At 43.9% G+C, this 20,941-nt stretch overlaps 1 protein-coding gene across 2 annotated transcripts in view; it reads right to left on the bottom strand.

The window, feature by feature from the left end:
• Positions 1-4,149: 4,149 nt before the first annotated feature.
• The window catches only part of IL16 (interleukin 16), a 194,591-nt gene continuing 177,799 nt past the window's right edge, over positions 4,150-20,941 (bottom strand). For both annotated transcript variants that reach the window (XM_040342549.1, XM_040342550.1), the window contains 5 exons: positions 19,040-19,229; positions 15,533-15,634; positions 14,023-14,260; positions 9,018-9,149; positions 4,150-5,061 (listed from right to left, as the gene is read on the bottom strand). In XM_040342549.1, the coding sequence (XP_040198483.1) occupies positions 4,886-5,061; positions 9,018-9,149; positions 14,023-14,260; positions 15,533-15,634; positions 19,040-19,229 (838 nt within the window). In that variant the 3' untranslated portion in view covers positions 4,150-4,885. The remainder of the gene's footprint in view (positions 5,062-9,017; positions 9,150-14,022; positions 14,261-15,532; positions 15,635-19,039; positions 19,230-20,941) is intronic.

The raw sequence follows: 20,941 nt of genomic DNA, 5'->3' as shown, positions 1-20,941 counted from the left end.
TGCTTACCTGAGAAAGCCCCTTATCCAGGTGAAAGAAAAAATGCCCATGACGTCTCCTGGAATGTATGACATCGTTTTGGCCTAGGCCAGAAACCAGGAAGCAATAGCTTTTCTGATTGTGTTTATTACAGACACTCTATTCTTGCATCCCATTTATAACACATATTATACCTACTGGCTTCAAGACCGAAAAACTTTATCCCTTTATGTAATTGTACACAAAGCACAAAAGTATGTGCCTAACTTGGGTTGCAGCGGGAACATTCCACTGTGCCATCTGCAGCCATGTAAAGGTAATTCACATAAAAACATATCCATTCCAATATTTTTGGCACTCTTAAAGTAGAACTCTAAGCATGTATTTGTTTTGGATAACGTAAGAGAGGGTTATAACCCCTGTCAGATTTTGTTTTTCATCTGTGTCCCTTTGGGAAGATTTAACTTAATTTCTGTGACAGAAAATCCCTGTAAATTAAGGGAATACCTTAATTTACCAATACCAATTGAAAAGTTTCCCTTCTAATAATTCTAACCCAAAATTTTTAATTTTCTTTAAGTTTCACTTTCAATGATAACAGTAAACAGGACAAACAGAGATGGTTAATCTCCCTAAGACCCCTTTCACACGCAGTTTTTAGGTGTTTTATCGCTAGAAATAGCACCTGTAAAGCTCCTGAAATCTGCCTCCCATTCATTACAATGGGTGCTTTCACACCCGGGCGGTGCGCTTGCGGGACATTAGAAAAAGTCCTGCATGCAGCATATTTGGGGCAGTTTGGAAGTGCTGTATACAGCGCTCCCAAAACGCCCCTGCCTATTGCAATTAATGGGCAGCGCATTGGAAGCGTCGCAACACAGGACTTTTTAACCTATATTTTGGGGTTAAAATCGCCCCGCTAGTGGCTAAAAAGTGGTGCAAAAGCCCTGCTTAAAAAAGCGGTAAAGCGACGCAAAAATGAGCGGTGTTTACCACGCCGCACAGGCGGCCCTATTGTGAAAGGGGTCTAACGGGGACAAAGACAGCAATAAAAAACTAGTGGGTGGTCTGATCACCTTCTACTCTATCCAAAACTAAAAAAAATAAAAGTTTTGCCTTTAGTTATACTTTAAGTTACTATTTTATACACTCAACTTTATACAATTCAATGAAATGCGACAGTTGCTAATAAATTCTGATACATTCATTTGCTGCTTTCATTTTTGTTAATTTATAATTTTTTTAGCTGAAATGTTGAATAAAATATAAACAAATTTTGCTCAACCACGTAAATGTGTCTATGATTTTAGATCCCAAGAACCCTTAGTTGAGAGTACCTACTGTATATCATGGGGAAAAATCCAAACTGAGTGTGATCCATATAAATAAGGTTAAAGCGGTGGTTCACCCTAAAAACTACATTTTTTTATTCCACTGCCCCCCCACATTACAATTCGATTAAGGCTCTTATTATTTTTTCCATGCTGTACATACCTTAGTACAGCATATTCACCCGTGCATCCGGGTTGCGAGTCCCGCGGGAGTGGGCGTTCCTCACATGTGTTTGATTGACATTTTGCCCAAAAACGAGCTCCCCCCGTCGCGTAAGCCGCGTCACGGTTGGCGAAAGGAGCCGAACGGCGAGTCGGCGCTATACTGCGCATGCGCATCGCCATTCGGCTCCTTTCGTCAATCGTGACGCGGCTTACGCGACGGGGGGGGAGCTCGTTTTTGGGCAAAATACTAAGGTATGTACAGCATGGAAAAAATAATAAGAGCCTTAATCGAATTGTAATGTGGGGGGGCAGTAGAATAAGAAAATGTAGTTTTTAGGGTGAACCACTGCTTTAACTTGAGTGGAGCTGGGTTGGATTAACGATGGGGCATATTTTTTGCATTGAAAGATCAGAGATGTATTAGGTATTAGGTTTTTTAGTTCAGTTGGTTATCTCTTATTTACTGTAATTAAAGGGGTTGTAAAGCTTCGTGTTCATAGGATGCATTAAGGTGAAAAAACACCTTGCACTCTCCGCCCCCCCCGAGCCCCTGTTTTACTTACCTGAGCCCCGAATCTCCGTGGGCACGATCCCCCAGTTCTTCATTGGATGATTAATTAGCAGTGCAGCCATTGGCTCCCGCTGCTGTCAATCAAATCAATGACGCGGCACGCTGGGGAGCGGGACCGAGTGATACACTCGGCGGCTATGGTGGCCGAATGTATCACACGGTAGTGCGCCCGCAAGCTAACGCCCTTGGGAGAGCGCTTCCCAGAGGGGGGTTAGCTCTTGCAGGGAGGAGCCAAGACAACTGCTGAGGGACCCGAGAAGACAATGAACAGGGCCACTCTGTGCAAAGCGAACTGCACAGTGGAGGTAAGTATGGTATGTTTTTTTTTTGTTAAACCTTTACAACCCCTTGAGAGCCGGTTAACACTGGGGCGACTCGTCAGGCGACTCAGCCACCTGACAAGTCGCGTCCCATTCTATTCAATGGAACCGTTCTAATAGGAACGACGCAAGTCGCTCCGACTTAGGCCCCGTACACACGGTCGTTCCAAACCGATGAGAATGGTCCGACGCTTCCAAGCATGTGTCGACTTGATTCTGAGCATGCGTGGGTTTTGAACCAATGCTTTTCTGTACTAACCATCGGTTTGGACTGATCGGTCAGCGGTCCATCGGTTCGATTTTGAAGCGGGCTATACACACCGTCGGTTTGGACCGATGAAACTGAACCTCGGTCCATTCTCATCGGTTTGGAACGACCGTGTGTACGAGGCCTTAGAAAAAGGTTCTTGCACGACTTTGGGGGCAACTTGCATTGACTTCTATACAGAAGTCATTTTGCAAGTCGCCTCTGCAGTCGTCTTCAGGACGCCTTGCCGAGTCGCCCCCGAAGTCGCCCCCGAAGTATATGGGCCGCCCCAGTGTGAACCGGCTCTTAAGATGAGTATATGGGCCACAAGCATGTGTCTGCTTCAGAGGCCTAAGGCATCTACCAATTGACAAAGGCATCTTCTGCTAGTGAGTTTTCTGGTGAAATGGGTTACTACTAGATGTTAGCACCACTGTTCACCCCACAGTGTTTTTTTAGGACTGGTTCATTATGAAATCTAAATGTGGGCTGTGTAAAATTAGTATTGAAGTTAGAAAAAAAGGTTGATTGAGAAAAAAATAAAAAAATAAAAAAAGGTTTGCTATTTAAAGAGTCCCAATATGTTGTCTGATCTTACCATTTTGACCATTTTAAGCCTACCACGCTAAGATAAGATGACAGACATTATAATTAAAGATGATGACTGTCTAAGCCAGTCTTTCTTAACCTTTTTACCCCAGAAGAAACCATAAAATAATTCTCAGGTTTCAGGGACCCCCTGCTGAAACCAATTCAGTAGGGGTCAGTACATTGGTACCAGAGGAAAAAATGCCCTTTTTACAGTGGTGGTTAGAATGCCACCCTTACAAACAGCTAAAAAGATCATGGGTGTCAAGCAGCTGGCTCTGCCAAGTGGCATATTAGCTTCGGAACTATGCGGGCACAATCAGAATCAAATGGGAGGTCAATCAGCCACAGCTTAAAGAACCTATAGTAGCCTTTGTAGGGAACCTAGGGTTCCATGAAACTCTGGTGATAATGGCTGGTCTAAGCATTTCTAAAGGCTCTTATGCTGCGAACACACAACCATTTTTAATGGTCTAGAAAAAAACAATGTTTTTTTCAACCCGATTCTTGTCAAGCCTGCCTTGCCTACACACGATCGTGAAAAAAAAAATGCTGGAGCAAAGCGCGGTGACGTACAACACGTACGACGGCACTATAAAGGGAAAGTACTATTCGGATGGCGCCACCCTTGGGGCTGCTTTTGCTGATTTCGTGTTAGTAAAAGTTTGGTGAGAGACGATTTGCGCTTTTCAGCCTTTGTGCTTTTCAGTCTGTTACATCGTGACGATAGTGCTATCTCCATTACGAATGCTAGTTTTACCAGAACGATGGTAAACGCATGTGCGTTTTTTTCACATCGTTAAAGCCTACAAACTACAGTTTTTCACAACGTGAAAAACGACGCGAAAAAATAGAGCATGTTCTTAATTTTTAATGCCCATTTTTCACGTCATGAAAAATGCTCTGGAGCCTACACACGATCGTTTTTAATGACATAAAAAGAAATGTAATTTTTCACGTCATGAAAAACGGTCGTGTGTACATGGCATTAGTGGTAGGATGACATTTTACACAGTATTTGATTGGTCACAGAACCTTATAAAGACCTTTCTATGGTACCACAGTTTCAATTAGTAATACCGGGTACAGTAGTTTGATTTTCAACTCGAAGTAGACTTTGGTGGCCTCAGATGCCCTCCCCCAGCACCTCTGACACGGTACATACTTACTTGTACCTGGATTTGTATTCTTCTGGGACAAGAGAAGTAGTAACTCTCCTTAGGAAAAAATACATTTTGTGGCACCTGCATGTTCAGAAGGAGCAGGACCAGACAGTGAAGATTTTTAGGAAGAGACTATGTGGCACCAAGCAGCCACCCTGTGAAGATCTCAGTTAATGGAAGACAGGTAATTATGTGAATTCTCAGGGGTGCTAAAGGGAAAGCTTCATTGGTCACTGAATGTGAGTCTGCTAAAAGAACACCTAGGTGGATATAAACAGAGTCAGGAATTATGGCAGGATGATCTTGCTGTTGGGTGCATCCGACACATATAAGAAACCAATGGCTTTTTTTCAACCCGCCAGGCTCCCTATACAACCAAAATGTCATTGTTGGCTTGACTGGCCCCAGTCATCTTTGGGTCATGTTTGTTAAAATTCTGCACCACCACAACAACAAAATGCTAAGATGCCAGGTAAATATGGTACGTTAAGCAGAAGCTTCATCATCCTCCATGACAAGATTCCTATTGATTGACTAAGCCAGCATTGCTGCTCCTTCTAATAACAGCCTGAACTGGCCCACTGGGTAAAGTTTTAATGGCAGTCCACGCCTCAAAGCGAGTGAGACCTTGCAAAGAAATATTTCCCAACTGCAGCAATTCATCTCCAGGCTGAACGGCATCATTCTTGTCTGACACACCTACAATACAAACATCAAGTTAGTTCTGCTGTAAATGTCAAAGTTCATGTAACAGATTTATTACTGATAGCATTGGATGAGGAAAAATGCCACTCTACAAAACTGACATACAATAGTCACGAGGTGATCTATGCCAGGAAGTGGGAGCAAATACCTGCTCCCCCTGAAAGGTGCCAGATGTGACACAGGGGGGGGGGGGGTCCAAAAAGTGGAAGTTCCATTTTTGGGTGCAACTCCACTTTAATAAACATATACAGTAAAACCTTGGTTTGAGAGTAACTTGGTTTACGAGACAAGCTAATTTTGTTTTTATAAATTTTGACTTGATATACAAGCGATGTCTTGATATACAAGCAGTGTCAGGGCCAAAGCGCTGTACTTCCTCCTTTAACACACCAGCGTAGTAGATTGGCTTCCCGGCGGCTAACTGGGCACTTTAGGCGTGTGCGCATACGCATGTGACCTCTCGGGCCAATCACCAGCGTGACCGCCCTATTTAAACCAGCTCCTGTCAGTAGACAGGTTGCTGGTTTATCGTCAGCTACTTCCTGAACCTGTGTCTCTGGAAACCATTTCCTGTTGGAATTCCGTTCGACTCACCTCTCACCTGGAACCTGACTTTGGATTGCTTCACCACTCTATTGAACTCTTCTGACCCCGACCTCGGCTTGTGACCTGGACTCTGTTGTTGTTTCTCCTGCCCTTGAACCTCTTGGCTTGTGACCCGGATCTGCTGTCTTCTCTGCTCCCCGAACCTTGGCTTGCACCCCGGACTTTCCAGTTTGTTTCTTGGACTCTTTCAGTACCGGTTATCCAGCTTCAGTATCGTTTGTTCCTGTTTTCGTCTGCAGTCACCCAGAAGCACCTGTCATCTACAACCGTCACCGGTCAACGCTTCTCCACTGGCACCGGTACCGCCTCGTGCTTCCGCCACCTGTTCCAAAACTCAGTGGGCGGGCGCGCTTGGTCGTAAAGGTGAACCACCCTCGGCAGTTCGGTCTCGGTGAGTACTTGATTCCTGATAAGTAGCGTCATGTCACAACTGAGTATAAAAGAGAAGAGAGGCGCCTCTAAAGCCTCGTACACACGGGCAAGAATCTTGTCAGGAAAAAACATTGTTTTTCCTGACGAGATTCTTGGCAAGAATCTCTTGCCGCCCGAGTGTACAGACTCTTCTTTTAAAAGAACCGCGGTTCTCTTGAAAGGCAAGAACGCGGTGATGTCATGCGCTCGTCACATTCGATGCCGTCGCCGCCATCTTGCTGCACCCTACCTATGCCTAGGAAGCTACCGCGCATGCGTCAAAGTCATTTCGAGCATGGCGACTAGGTAAGTATAAACACTCTCGGGTTTCTCGGCAGGAAAACTGCCAAGAATCTCACGACGAGAAAATAGAGAACATGTTCTCTATTTTTCTCGTCTAGATTCTGGGCAGTTTTCTTGTCGAGAAACCTGAAAGCCTCGTACACACGCACGGTTTACTCCGCAAGAAAGCTCTGCCAGCAGTTTTCATGCTGGTTCTTGCCGAGTACACCAAGCGTGTGTACGAGGCTTAAGTGTAGCAATATGGTTACATTTACTGAAGATACTGATGTAGATGAAACCCCTGACACAATTCTCAAGGCGAAACCCATTTCTGCCGTTTGACTCAAATCGTGAAATTATGCAGAGAACTGAGAGAAAGCTCTATTCCTTTTGGTGTCCAGCCAGAGAGAGAGACTGAACCCACTTTTTTGGTCCTTTTAAAAACAACATGGCATCACACACACACAAGCACATTTGATTGGTTCAGTCTATACATTTCAGTCCCTTATTACACGCCCTGTGACGTCTGATCTTGGCATGGAGCCCTCATAGGTCAGTTCATATAAGGATGGTTTCTTCTTGGAAGTCCATTTTTGGGCATGCTGCACACATCCTTCTTCTTGCCATGTGGCATAAAAGTCCCCTTGTGTCAAACAGGGATTCCCATTGAAGCCCACAGGAGCAACATTCTCTTCAAACCCATATAAGCTCATACGGAGAGAGAGAAGGAGGGGGGGGGGGTTTGGAGTGAAGCTGTTTAGGAGCAAGGGGGGAGGGGATGACATCTGCTTTGATTTTAGTCCTTTGTCCTCCATTTCAAATTGTAACTTTTAAAACTTAATATCTGACAAAACTTCTCAAGGAAAATAAACACTATTGTGATATATGTTTTTCACACATGTATGTATGTATATATATATATATATATATATATATATATATACAATATAAGAATATAAAATAAATTTAAATAATTATAAGAAGAGAAAACATTTCAGTGGTTCTAATAAAAGAATTAGCTTAACATAAAATAGCATAGAATAAAATATTCATTTTATTTCACTTCCATCACAATACAACATTTAGAAACTCACATGGTTGATGATTAAAAGAGGCACATCTAAGTATGCAGACATCCACACGAGCGATTCAAGCCTCGCTTTCAGATCACTCTACTGCAGGGTAGGTCACGATTGCAGACAGTTTAAACCCGGATGCCTGCTTACTTAGATGTGCCTTATTTAATCATCAACCATGTGAGTTGCTAAATGTTGTACCTTCATTAAATGTAACCATATTGCTATACTTAGAGGCGCCTCTCTTCTCTTTTATACTCTGTAGCTCCTGATGGATTTCTGATTCTAATCCCCTTGTGGAGGCTTCCATTTGTGGATGGACATTTTATGGTTACACAACCTATCACATTGCTATAATATTTTTATATAGACTATAAACTGAAGGTTTTATGAATAAATGGTTGTGGAACGAATCATTTGACTTTCCATTATTTCTTATGGGAAAATTTGTTTTGATATACAAGTGCTTTGGATTACAAGCATGCTTGCGGAACAAATTATGCTCACAATCCAAGGTTTTACTGTAACACCTTAATAAACAGAATATAGCAGGCGACCCCCAGCATCAGGTTGCATGAGCTGATGATATTAACTTCTGCTCCGAGTATCACAATCCAAAGCAGTGATTGCTGGTTTTGAACATAGAGGCCCTAAATATGGATCTGGGTCCTCCAATTCCCAGAGCCTGTGTGTTCTGGCAAGACATGGACTTTAATAAAAAACCAGACCACTTCAAGTGTCCCACAGGCACACACCTCCCAATAAGTAGTGCTCCCTTAAAAGCCAGGGCCCATAGTCAGTAGGCAAGAGGGTAGCCTGCAGTCACCTCCAAAAGCCTCTGTCCTGGTTGGGTCTGTCACAAATAAACAGACTTATTATACTGTATCTAAACTTCAATCAAAACTTCAAATTCAACTACAATTTCCCCATTAATTATTTTTCACATAGATACATTTGTTGTTGAGTTGTGAGTCCTGCCTGTCTCTTGGCTATCTCTCCACAACTTCCTGGATTACCTGCATCCTTTACAGCTTCTCCTCTGCTGTTTACTTTCAATTTCTAAGGACTACATATCCCATGGTACCTTGCTGCCCACAAGCAGTGATTCCTGTACTGACTCCACCTCCTGAAACTCCTCCGCTCGGCTCCTCTGTAGTTCAGAAGGCAGTCTCTACGGAATATGTGACACAGCAGTGCAAAATCACAGGGCATAGTGAAGACGTGATTTTACTTGATTGGATTTGCATGTACATTTAAGGTGTTTTAAGAAATGCTGTCATTACTGTAAGCACTAAATGGTTATACTTTGTCTCCTCCTCTAGCAATATGTTGTCTGTCAATCACAAAGCAACACCAGCACATGTGCTGTGATTGCAGTGTGCCGTGGGAAAGAAGTGAAGAACAGGATAGGGGAAAGGGGCACATTCCTAGAGGACAGCATATTGGCTAGTTCCTCAGATAGGGAAGGAAAATTGTTGGGTGCTACATGTCTGAAAATTGAAAGAAAATAATATTATGGAAGAAATCATTAATAGTTAGTGCAAAGCTTAAAAAACGTTAATGCATATTCTTCACCTTTAAATATTCTGTTGATGACAATTGGCTTGTCTCCATGTATGGAACCTTTTCCTCCATCTAAGCTGAATCCCAAACCAGCCAAAGACTTCTCCAGAGTTACAGACATTATGAAGCCCCCCACGTCCATATCTGCCAGAAAGATAAAATACTTATTTTACATGCAGATAAACATGTATCATTTGTAATCATTTATTGCTGAGCTAGTAAACATAACTAACAAGTCAAGTAATGTTTGATGGACAGGGATGGGTGTTGGATAAACTACACTCACTGTAATGTTGCTAATCCTGTACTCCACTCCATCAATGTTAAAGTGGTTGTTAAACCACTGAAAGGACTTTATATTATCCTCCAAAAAATTACAATTAAACCTAATTTCAGAGCACCAATCAGTGCTCATGTGACCCGCCGGCTCTCTCTTCTCTCTGTCTGACAGATGCCGGGGGCGGGGCTGAGATTCCCCTGCTGACATCTGTCTGGAGGGAGGGAGGAGAGGAGGAGATAGCCGGCGGGTCACATAAGCGAACAATACTTTGTAGAACCACCATTTTCTGCAATTACAGCTGCAAGTCTATTTGGGTATGTCTCTACCAGCTTTGCACATCTAGAGATTGAAATTTGTGCCCAATATTCTTTGCAAGCTCTGTCAGATTGGATGGAGAGCGCCTGTGAACAACAATTTTTAAATATTGCCACAGATTCTCAATTGGATTTAGGTCGGGACTTTGACTAGGCAATTCTAACACATTGATGTAAACCATTCCATTGTAGCTCTGGCTGTATGTTTGGGGTTGTTGTCCTGCTGGAAGGCGAACCTCCATCCCAGTCTCAAGTCTTTTGCAGACTCTAAGGCCCCGTACACACGAGAGGATCTATCCGCTGGAATTGATCTGGGGATCAGTTCCAGCGGATAGATCCGCTGGTGTGTACAACCCAGTGGATATTTTTCCGCAGATTTTTTTCGGGCCGACCGATTTCCAGCGGATAAAAATTTCTTAGCATGCTAAGAAATCTATCCGCTGGAATCGGCTCCAGCGGAACAATCCGGTGGTCTGTACAGACTCACCGGATCGATCCGTCCGATTCCCTCCCTCGCATGCGTCGTACTGATTCGACGCATGCATGGATATCCTTATATGACAGCGTCGCGCACGTCGCCGCGTCATCGCGGCGACGGCGCGACACGTCACCGCGGACGGAATTCCGCAGGGATTTTGATCTCCTGGTTAGTACAACCAGGAGATCAAAATCCGCCAGAGGATTTATCCCCGGATACGGTCCGGAGGACCGTTTCCGCGGATAAATCCTCTCGTGTGTACCCGGCATAAAAGTTTTTCTTCTAAGATTGCCCTGTATTTTGCTCCATCCACCTTCCCATCAACTGTGACCAGCTTCTGTGTCCCTGCTGAACAAAAGCATGCCCACAACATGATGCTGCCACCACTGTGTTTCACGGTGGGGACCGTGTGTTCATGTTGATGTGCAGTGTTAGTTTTCCACCACACATAGCGTTTTGCTTTTCGGCCAAAAAGTAACATTTTGGACTCATCTGACCAGAGCACCTTCTTCCACATGTTTTCTGTGTCCCCCCACATGGCTTCTCACAAACTGCAAATGGGACTTCTTATGGCTTTCTTCTTGCCACTCTCCCATAAAGGGCAGATTTGTGGAGTGCACGACTAATAGTTGTCCTGGGGCAGATTCTCCAACCTGAGCTGTGGATCTCAGCAGCTTCTCCAGAGTTACCATGGTCTGACTCTCTGATTAATGCTCTCTTGCCCGGCCTGTCAGTTTAGGTGGATGGCCATGTCTTGGCCGGTTTGCAGTTGTGCCATACTTGGATGGTGGATTGAACAGTGCTCTGTGAGATGTTCAAAGCTTAAAAATATTTTTTTATAACCTAACCCTGCTTTACACTTCTCTACAACTTTATCCCTGACCTGTCTGGTGTGTTCCTTGATCTTTGTGATGCTGTTTGTTCACTAAGGTTCTCTAACAAACCTTTGAGGGCTTCACAAAACAGATTAAATTACACACAGGTGGACTCTATTTACTAATCGGTTCCACTAGATTTTAGTTAGGGGCATCAGAATAGAGGGGGCTGAATACAAATGCACACCACACTTTTCAGGTATTTATTTGTAAAAGAGATTGAAAACCATTTATCATTTTCCTTCCACTTCACAATTATGTGCCACTTTGTGTTGGTCTATCATATAAAATCTCCATTAAATAAATTTATGTTTTTGGTTGTAACATGGCAAAATTTGGAAAATTTCAAGGGGTATGAATACTTTTTTCAAGGCACTGTATTACGGTCACCAGGACAGTAAAAACCCTGTGGGAGTTCTGATCCTTCCCCACTTTATCCAAAACTTTAAAAAACAATTATTTTTTCTGGGCATACACTTTTATGTGTATTTTTAGGCAAAAGTTTATTTTATTTTTTAAGAGAGTTGTAAACATTTTCTTGTGGCCTGCATCCCCACTGAGGAGATTCACCCCCTATATTTGTCCTGGTGACCATTGCCACTGAGAAAGAAAAGGAGGGTAAATACAAAATGTTAAAATTTACACTAGAACAATATTATAGAGGTTGTCTTCCAATGGGAACATCTTTGCTAAGAGGATAACTGCCATTCCTTTAACCGCTTGCCGACCAGCACACAGCGATATACGTCGACACAATGGCACGGGCAGGCAAACGGGCGTACCTTTAAATTTACCACCCAGCGTGAGTGCGCCCGAAGCTCCCGGGAACTCGATGTTCCCGGGCGGCCCGCAATTGCGGTCGGCAAAGGCAGAACAGGGGGATGCCTTTGTAAACAAGACATTCCCCTGTTCTGCCTAGTGACACGTCAGTGATCTACTGTTCCCTGTGATCTGGAACAGTGATCAGTGACTTGTCATTGGTAGCTCCTCCCCCTAACAGTTAGAATCACTCCATATGACACACTTAACCCCTTCAGTGCCACCTAGTGGTTAACCCCTTCACTGCCAGTGTAATTTTCACAGTAATCAGTACATTTTTATAGCACTGCTCGCTGTATAAATGACAATAAAAATCGCAGATTGCCGCCATTACTAGTAAAAAAAAAAAAAAAATACCATAAAGTCATCCCCTATTTTGTAGACGCTATAACGTTTGCGCAAACCAATCAATATACGCTTATTGCGATTTTTTTTACCAAAAATATGTAGAAGAATACATATCGGCCTAAACTGAGAAAAAAGTTGCTTTTTAGACAAAAAATTGGGGATATTTATTATAGCAAAAAGTACAAAATATTGTGTTTTTTTCAAAATTGCCGCTATATCTTTGTTTATAGCGCAAAAAAAAACAAAAAACGCAGAGGTGATCAAATACCACCAAACAAAAGCTGTATTTGTGGGAGAAAAATAATTAAATTTTATTTGGGAGCCACGCCGCACGACCGCGCAATTGTCAGTTAAAGCGACGCAGTGCCCAATCGCAAAAAGTGCTCTGGTCTTTGGCCAGTCAAATGGCCTGGGGCTTAAGTAGTTAACTTCCTGTTACATCTTTATGATAGGAGGTAAAGGGACATTTGCCCAATGGTACACAGACAGCCAAAAAAAAAAACTTACAGGGGTTTTAACCCTCCCCCACTCTATTCAAGGCTAAAACAACCATTTTAGTCTAATGTGCACTTTAATTTTCCATACAGGAAATGCATTAGAGCGAAGCCTCAATTGTCATGTAAATTTAATCTCCAGTATAAACCTCAGATTAAGCATCAATCAATGATTGCGCCCACTCGTTTCCTGTACCTCTTGTATGACTGCTACAGAGTTAGAATGTTTTTTGGATCTTCTGATATTTCTACTCTAGTAAAAACAAACTGGGACTGGAACTGAATGTGGAGGAGTAGGAAACTATCTTGACTAATACTAGTAAGTCTTCCATTTGCACCTTTTACAAAGAGAATCAGTACCAAATTTTATACTACTGGTACCACACCCCTAATTTCCTTGCCTGGTAGATTTGATGAGGCTGCTTAGTTTAGTGGAAGTGGTTGTCGGGTGGCTACCCTTGGGAGAAGAATTCCCTCCCCATTCCCTCCATTTCTCCCCTTCCTCATTTTAATTCCTAACTTCCCACCAATTGTGCCTCATGTGTCTGCCTGTCAACCTATTATGGATTCCCTTGTTGCTGACCTTGGCTTTGAACTTGGATTACTCTTTTGGCTTGCCAGTGCCACCATCCTTGACCTCTGATTGCTTACTGGATTTTTCTTGCCTGCTGCCTGCCATGAATTTGGAACCATTCTTTGGATTATGTAACCAGCTGCAGCTTTCCCAGACCACCACCAGCCCCTGGATTTTGGCATGGATGCTGCTCACACAACCACAAGCCTCACCTGACTTACCCAGACTACAGGTACCCTTTACTGTATTCTTTGCTCAATCCTGGTGCCATCTGGCCAGGCACTTTAGAGTTGTGTGCTGAAACCTGGGGGCCAGGGGCGGACTGACCATTGAGTCACTCAGGCACTGCCCGAGGGCCCCATGCCACTAGGGGGCCCCATCAGGGTTGCCAGGCTCAGTAAAACCAGGGACAGTATGTAAAAATCTATGTTTTTTTACATCTGTCCTTGATATGTCCGAAACCGACATGCTTTTGATGTGAAAATCCTGAGATTTTAGCTGCACTGCCTCCTGGCGTGGTGGCCATCTGTAAGCCCAGGGGCCCCATAATCTTCTATTGCCCGGGGGCCCCATGAGTTGTCAGTCCGCCCCTGCTGGGGGCAAACAAGTATCAGAAGGCCTGCTTGAGTAATGGGGCTGCTGAGGGTAAAAGAAACATTCACCATCTATAGTTCCAGACCTAGGCATCAGGCTAAGCATAATCTGCTGGATAACAATGCTATACATGTTTAGGACACAGTGTAAGACATGGGTACTAAGAAATGTTTTACAGGTCATAATGAAGAAAATATGGTGATATATTTCTGTATAATTGGGTTATTATCATAACACTTACTTCCAGTTGTATGTTCATCAGTTCCTGTACAGTCTGATGAGCTGGAACTCTGTTCACCATCCTTTTCTTTCTTTATCACTATAACAGCCTGTCTAGGTAGACGTGCCTCACGTAAAATCCCCAGTGCCTCATTATGAGTGACACCTTTCAGTGACTTTCCATTGATGGACAAAACTTTGTCTCCTTTTTGAATGGTTCCTTCTTGAGAGGTGAGACCACTGGGGAACACTCTGTGGACCTGCAGAACCAAATGCAAGCATTTATTAGGACAACTTCACACACATCAATAATGCACATGATTCATAGCTCCCAACTGTCCATCATTTCGAGGGACTGTCCCCGATTTGGACCAAAGTCCCTCTTTCACCCTCATTTGTCCCTCATTTTGGTCTAAACTAGATAGTTGTATACGAAATTTCAAAAAGTGTTCCCCAGTGCTAAGCCTTTCATCCACTTTCTAAATTGTTGCATTTGTACAGTTCAAAAGCCAATATAAAGGAATAGTAATGGTAAAAAAAAAGGCCTTGTGGATTTAATTAACCTTTATTTTTGTTAACTCTCCTTTAAGAGGGTGTGGCGGGGGTGCGTATGCTAGGCGTACATACATTTGTTAGTGGGTGTTCCTCATCCCTTATAGTACATTTTAGGATGTACCACTCTTTCTCTTTGTTCTCCTTTCTTTCCATTTCATCTCTCTCTATCCTAATTCCTTGTTTTTTTCCCCCATCCCTCTAACTGTCTTTCTTGCTCTCTTTTTTTACTTTCTCTCCCTTTTTCTTTGTTCTTCCCCCTCATCTCCCTTATCATCTCCCTTCCTGGGAGAACAGTGCAGGCTTCAGGAACAGCCAAGGATTTGGTGACCCCTGGCAAATCATCATTTGACCACCGAGGGGGGCCCGACCCCCAGGTTGAGAACCACTGCTCTAACGTAACTATTTCTCTACAGAAAGGGTGCCACTTAGTGGCCAAACAGGAAATGGTACTTTTGTTTTATACATATGACACTATAAGGCTCTCTTACCTCTCTACTTATTTTTCCAGTGGACACCCCAAGTTGTTCTTTGGAATTAGGATAGAGAGAGATGAAAGGGAAAGAAAGGAGAACAAAGAGAAAGGGTGGTACATCCTAAAATGTACTATAAGGGATGAGGGACACCTACTAACAAATGTATGTACGCCTAGGATACGCACCCCCGCCACACCCTCTTAAAGGAGAGTTAGCAAAAATAAAGGTTAATTAAATCCACAAGGCTTTTTTTTTTACCATTACTATTCCTTTATATTGGCTTTTGAACTGTACAAATACAACAATTTAGAAATTGGATGAAAGGCTTAGCACTGGGGAACACTTTTTGAAATTTTGTATACAACTATCTAGTTTAGCCCCCACTTGCACTCCCGGCCCCACCCTGCGGACCATTGAAGACCATCACCACACAAATACTATTCTGAATGAAATATGCTTGTTTAAAAATAGAACTGTATAGACTTTATTGATTAACCTACTTACAGTAATTGCCTTGTTTTCCAGATCAAGTCCTCCAGCAAGGCTAAAGCCTAAGCCAGCATTCTCTTCCTTGTGCAAGACCACCACATGAATGTCATCAAATTCCTGGATTGGAGACATAGAAAAAAGTTGCTTTCACTAACGGACAGCCATGGATAAAGTTACAGAATGAAGCCTAATTATTAAAACTGGAGCAAAGAAAACTGGACTAGCAGTTACCGTATTTATCGCGGTATAACGCGCTCCCGTGTATACCGCGCACCCCTAAAGTGGCCCCGAATCCTGTGGAAAAAACGTTTTTTTTGTACTTACAGTTTTGGTGTTTTGCGCGGCGTCCATCGGCGGCCTCGTCGGGTCCGGTGTCCGTCTGCGGCTTCGGGTGTCCTCTTCGTCGGGTCCGGCGTCCTTCTGCGGCTTCGGGTGTCCTCTTCGTCTCGTTTCCCGCGCCGAGTTTGAATACTGCGCCGACATATACAGAGCGCAGTACACTCGTGTATTGTCGGGCAGGCTCGGCAACTCTCGCGCTCACGTCCTGTACGTCCAGGACGTGAGAGCGGAAGGAGCCGAGACTGGCCGACTATACCCGAGTGTACTGCGCTCGGTATATGTCGGCGCAGTATTCAAAACTCGGCGCGGGAAAGCGGGTATCGGCGTATACCGCGCACCCACGATTTTGCCCTGATTTTCAGGGCAAAAAAGTGCGCGGTAAACGCCGATAAATACGGTACCTGCAGCAACAAACCAAGACTCACATTCCCTATCCCTCACGAATATATACATATATATATATATATATATATATATATATATATATATATATATATAGTAAAGGTCATCAAAAGCTGTCTACATATTTCCTTCTGCAAAGATTTCTTTAAAGCCCACAGTGCTTGTTTAGTGTAAATAAGGAAGAAAAAATGGTACAAAAAAGAGGGTAGCATTTTTTCATATGCCAACAAATGGTGAGATAATACTTCTCTATGTGAGTGTAAAAGTCACTTCTAACATCCTGTGTGATCGGTACTTCCCATACATACTGTGATAAGCACCCTGCATGTATTTATGTGTGGCTTTTTATCAACTGCAACTAGTTTGGCACTTATATTATTCTTAATTTTTGCACTTGACATGACCATGTACTTGATTGGCCAGACCCAGATGGTCGGATGAATCCATGTTGCTTGATAGTGTTCCTGATCAATCCCAGTCTGGAATTTTTATACATGTGATTGTGCTATGTTTTAATAAATGTTATCACTGAGATTCTACTAACTCCAACAGGGGCGGACTGACTTTTATTAAGTTAAGGCCTGGGGTGGGATTGCTGCCGGAAACATTACTTAATTTGTTAGGATACCCTACAATCTTCTCTAGCCTGCATACACGTGTATGGGCAGCACTTCTCCCCCCACCACCTGCATACACGTGTATGGGCAGCACTCCTCTCCCCACCATCCAGGATACCGCTATACCCCCGCTCAAGACAGTCTACCTTTATCCTCCGCAGAGCATAACAAGACGCCAGCCATTGCTGCACCGCTGCTTCCTCCTGCATTCTGTCATGTCCCCCTACAATCAACATCGAGCTGGCCAGGGCGCCCCGAGCTGGCCAGGGGCCTCAGCAGGGCGGGCCCTTGCCGCACCGCTGCTTTCTCCTGCAGTCTGGTCAGCCGCGCGGAACAGGAGATTCAGTTTTCTGTTCCCAGGCCGGACTAAAGGAAGTGAACACTCAGTGTGTGCACTTCCTGTCAGTCCGGCCGGGAACAGGAAACTGAATCTCCTGTTCCGGGGGGCCGACCGGACTGCAGGAGGAAGCAGCGGTGCGGCAAGGGCCCGCCCTGCGGGGCCCCTGGCCAGCTCGGGGCCCCAAGCAGTTGTTTGGTTTGCCTGTCGCGTTCCGACGGGCCTGCACACACAGGCACACAATATACACACACAGTATACATAAGCATACACTGAATGAAAAGGTACTGAAGAGGCGGGGCAGCTACAATCTTGGGATTTAAAAAAAAAAAGATTTTTACATACTGTCCCTGGTTTTACTGAGGCTGGCAACCATGATGGGCCCCCCTAGTGGCATGGGGCTCTCGGGTACCTGCCCCGAGCATTGTGTTGAGGGGGTGCGCTGCTGAGTTGGTCACTCGTCCCGCTCTTTACTGATAGAATTACTGCAGTGTCACTCCTGTCATAAGGAGCAGTGATCGATAGCTGCTGCTGCTGGAAGGAGGACTCGTCTTTCTCCTCCCTTCAGCCTAAATGGGGCAGCAAAGAGCCAGCGCTGAGACAGAACTGTCCTAGGCCTCAGTGCCACCCTGCTGAGGAAGGATAGCAGACCATGTTTTACTTCCTTTCTTACCCTGTCTAGTAGGCGCTGTGAGTATCAATCTACCAGTACAAAGTGGAAAGGAAGGGGCAACCACTCAACACCATGGGGGACACCTGATGTAAAGAGGGACTCTATTGGGGACATTTTATGTAAAGTGGAACTCTACTGAGGACACCTGATGTAAAGAGGGACTCTATTAGGGATGCCTGATGTGAAGGGGGACTCTATTGGGGCCACTTGATGTAAAGTTAGACTGTATTGGGAAGACCTAATGTAAAGGGGTGCTCCACCCAGCAGGAAGGGCAATTTGCCATCTTCACCCTGGGCGCTGGATGGCCTTGTCCCAACACTGCCCCCAACATCAGTTCCAGGAGCTGCAGGAGTTGCTTGGATGTTTTTCTGCCCTCTCACTGAGACTGTTGTATACGGACTTTACACCTAATTGTTATACTCTGAGGAATGCAGTGTTTGCAGTACACACCGCATGCGTGTACTTTTTATATTTGTTGCCTATAGCAGTGTTTCCCAACCTTTTTTGAGTCAGGGCACCCTTTACAAACATATAAAATCACAAGGCACCCCATTCTAAAATGTAAAAAACAAAACTAATAATTTTACATAACTTAGCAACATCCTCCCACACAGGACACCCAGCATAGAAGGTGATTTATTCTTCCAAAGTAAACACACCTTTGCAAAAGGGGCAGCTGCCCTGACCTTCATTGTTGTGGGGCCCAAAGCAGCTGTCTCATACTTGCCATCTATCCCAGTTTAAATTCCCTTATCCCCTGAAGTTTTAGTCCTGTGCTGTGTCCTGATATCTCAGTGTGAAGTGCTGCTACTAATGCTGCCCAGCTCTGCCCTATTGTTGTGTACAGATCACTCCCCTGCAGACCCTGTGTTTACATGTAAATAATCGTCATTCATATGTAAATAGCGGGGGCATTCATATGTAAATAGCTGAGGCCAGGGGCATCTATAGGTAAACAGCTGAGGCCGGTGGCATTCATGTGTAAATAGTGAAGAGATGATGTAGGATTTTCAGGCAGCTCTCATTCTGTGCCACCTGCCTTATCTACATGGGCTTTTCCAGTGCCCGTCACAATCTATACCCTATATAGTTTGCTTTTTGAGGAAGATACGCAAATGTTAAAAACAAAAAAAAATTTCAGAGAATTTCAGACCTTAAGTGTTTCTTCATCTAGAGCTTGAACTTCCTCTATTAGTTGGCTCAGTTCTTGAATGGGAAGTAGAGATATGACGGATTGGCTGTTAGTGGCTGTAGATGAAGGCAGAAAGATGGACTGCTCACCGATGGTCTCTTCCTTCTCTTTATCTGGCTGGCTTGTTCCATAGCCCTTTAACTCAGAGAGGCTATAATGAAAATAGTTACTTTATTAGAGACTTCATACTGGAACTCCGTGTGTGCAAACCATTTGGTTAATCTGTTTAAATAAGGCAGGGGTGTCCAACCTGCGGCCCAATATGGTTATGAATGCGGCCGAACAGAAAATTGTAAGCTTGCTTAACCTCCCTGGCGGTATCCCAGAGCGTGACTTGGGGTGGATTTTCGATGCTAGGATCGGTATCCCCGAGTCACGCTCGGGGTAGATGTGCAGAGTGTGCAGTGGCGCAGCTTACCTGCTCGCAGCATCCACAGACAAGTTACTCACCTTGTCCCTGGATCCTGCGATGCATCCCCGTTGTGTGAGCGAGCGGGTCCTCCTCGCTCGATTCACAGTGTCCCTGTGTGCCACCGATCTCCGTTCCCTGCGACGTTACGACGCACGGGGGCGGAGAACGGCGCCAAATTCAAAAAAGTAAACAAACACATTACATACAGTATACTGTAATCTTATAGATTACAGTACTGTATGTAAAAAATACACACCCCCCTTCCCCTTGTCCCTAGTGGTCTGCCCAGTGTTCTGCATGTACTTTTATAAGATAAAAACTGTTCTTTCTGCCTGAAAACTGTAGATTGTCCAAAAGTGTCCTTTTATGTCAAAAATGCTTTTAGAGCAGCTAGAAAACAGCGATAATAAATTATAATCACTTGCAGAATTGTGCGATAGCGATTTGTGGGGAAATTCGTCATAAAAAAATAAAAGTAATGACAGCGACAATTCTGCAACTGAGCAAATTTCAGTGATTTTGATTTGATTACATTATTGAATAATTTTTATTATAATTATATTATTATTTGTTATAATTATTTATTATAATGTAATTTATAATTTTGTTTTTAAAAAAAAATCATACCCGGGATGCCTACTAGACTCTTGTTTGGTCAGATTTAAATGAGTTATTCCTAAGAATTACAGGCCTACAGTATAAAATGCCAAATTTCCTTGCACATAATTGTACCGCTTTTGGTACGTAATTCCAGACAGAATCATACCGCCAGGGAGGTTAAAAATGTTGATGTCTTTTGTAAAAATGTGTTTACACTTAGCAAACACATGCGATCATAGAACAATTTGACAGTGCCTCCTTAAGGGACTTTTATACGTTTTATTCCCCCCCCCCAAAAAAATCCCGCTGTTCACAATTCCGCTCAGTTTTCAGCAGCACCTATATTTGTGAGAAACTATTTTCAAGGATGAAGCACACGAAGGGCAAAATTAAAACCAAAATATCTGAGGAGTGACTTGAGAATTCATTGAGAATTGCTACTCCATCCCTCCACCCAACCAGATATTCATGCGTTCGTTTTTAAAATGAGGGTCAAAGATCACACTAGTGTTATGTCCCCCTCTTTTACTTATATTATAAAAAAAATTACAAAAAAATTATGTTTTATTACTCAGATAAGTACATTGGCCCAGATTCACAAAGCACTTACGCCGACTTATAACAAGTTACGCCGACGTAAGTGCAAATGTGCGCCGTCGTATCTGTGCGCCATACCCACAAACAGATATGCGCCTAAAACCAGGCTACACCCCACCGACATAGCTTGCTTACGCCGGCGTAGGGTGGGCGCACATTCAAACATGCAAATGAGGGAAATACGGCGATTCACGAACCTGCGTGCGCCCGACGCAGGCTACGCGAGGTGCGCGTAAGTTGTACGTCCGGCGTAA

Source organism: Rana temporaria, chromosome 3 (genome assembly GCF_905171775.1).
Source record: "Rana temporaria chromosome 3, aRanTem1.1, whole genome shotgun sequence".
NCBI classification, from domain to species: domain Eukaryota; kingdom Metazoa; phylum Chordata; class Amphibia; order Anura; family Ranidae; genus Rana; species Rana temporaria.
This window is presented reverse-complemented; position numbering and strand designations above follow the sequence as displayed.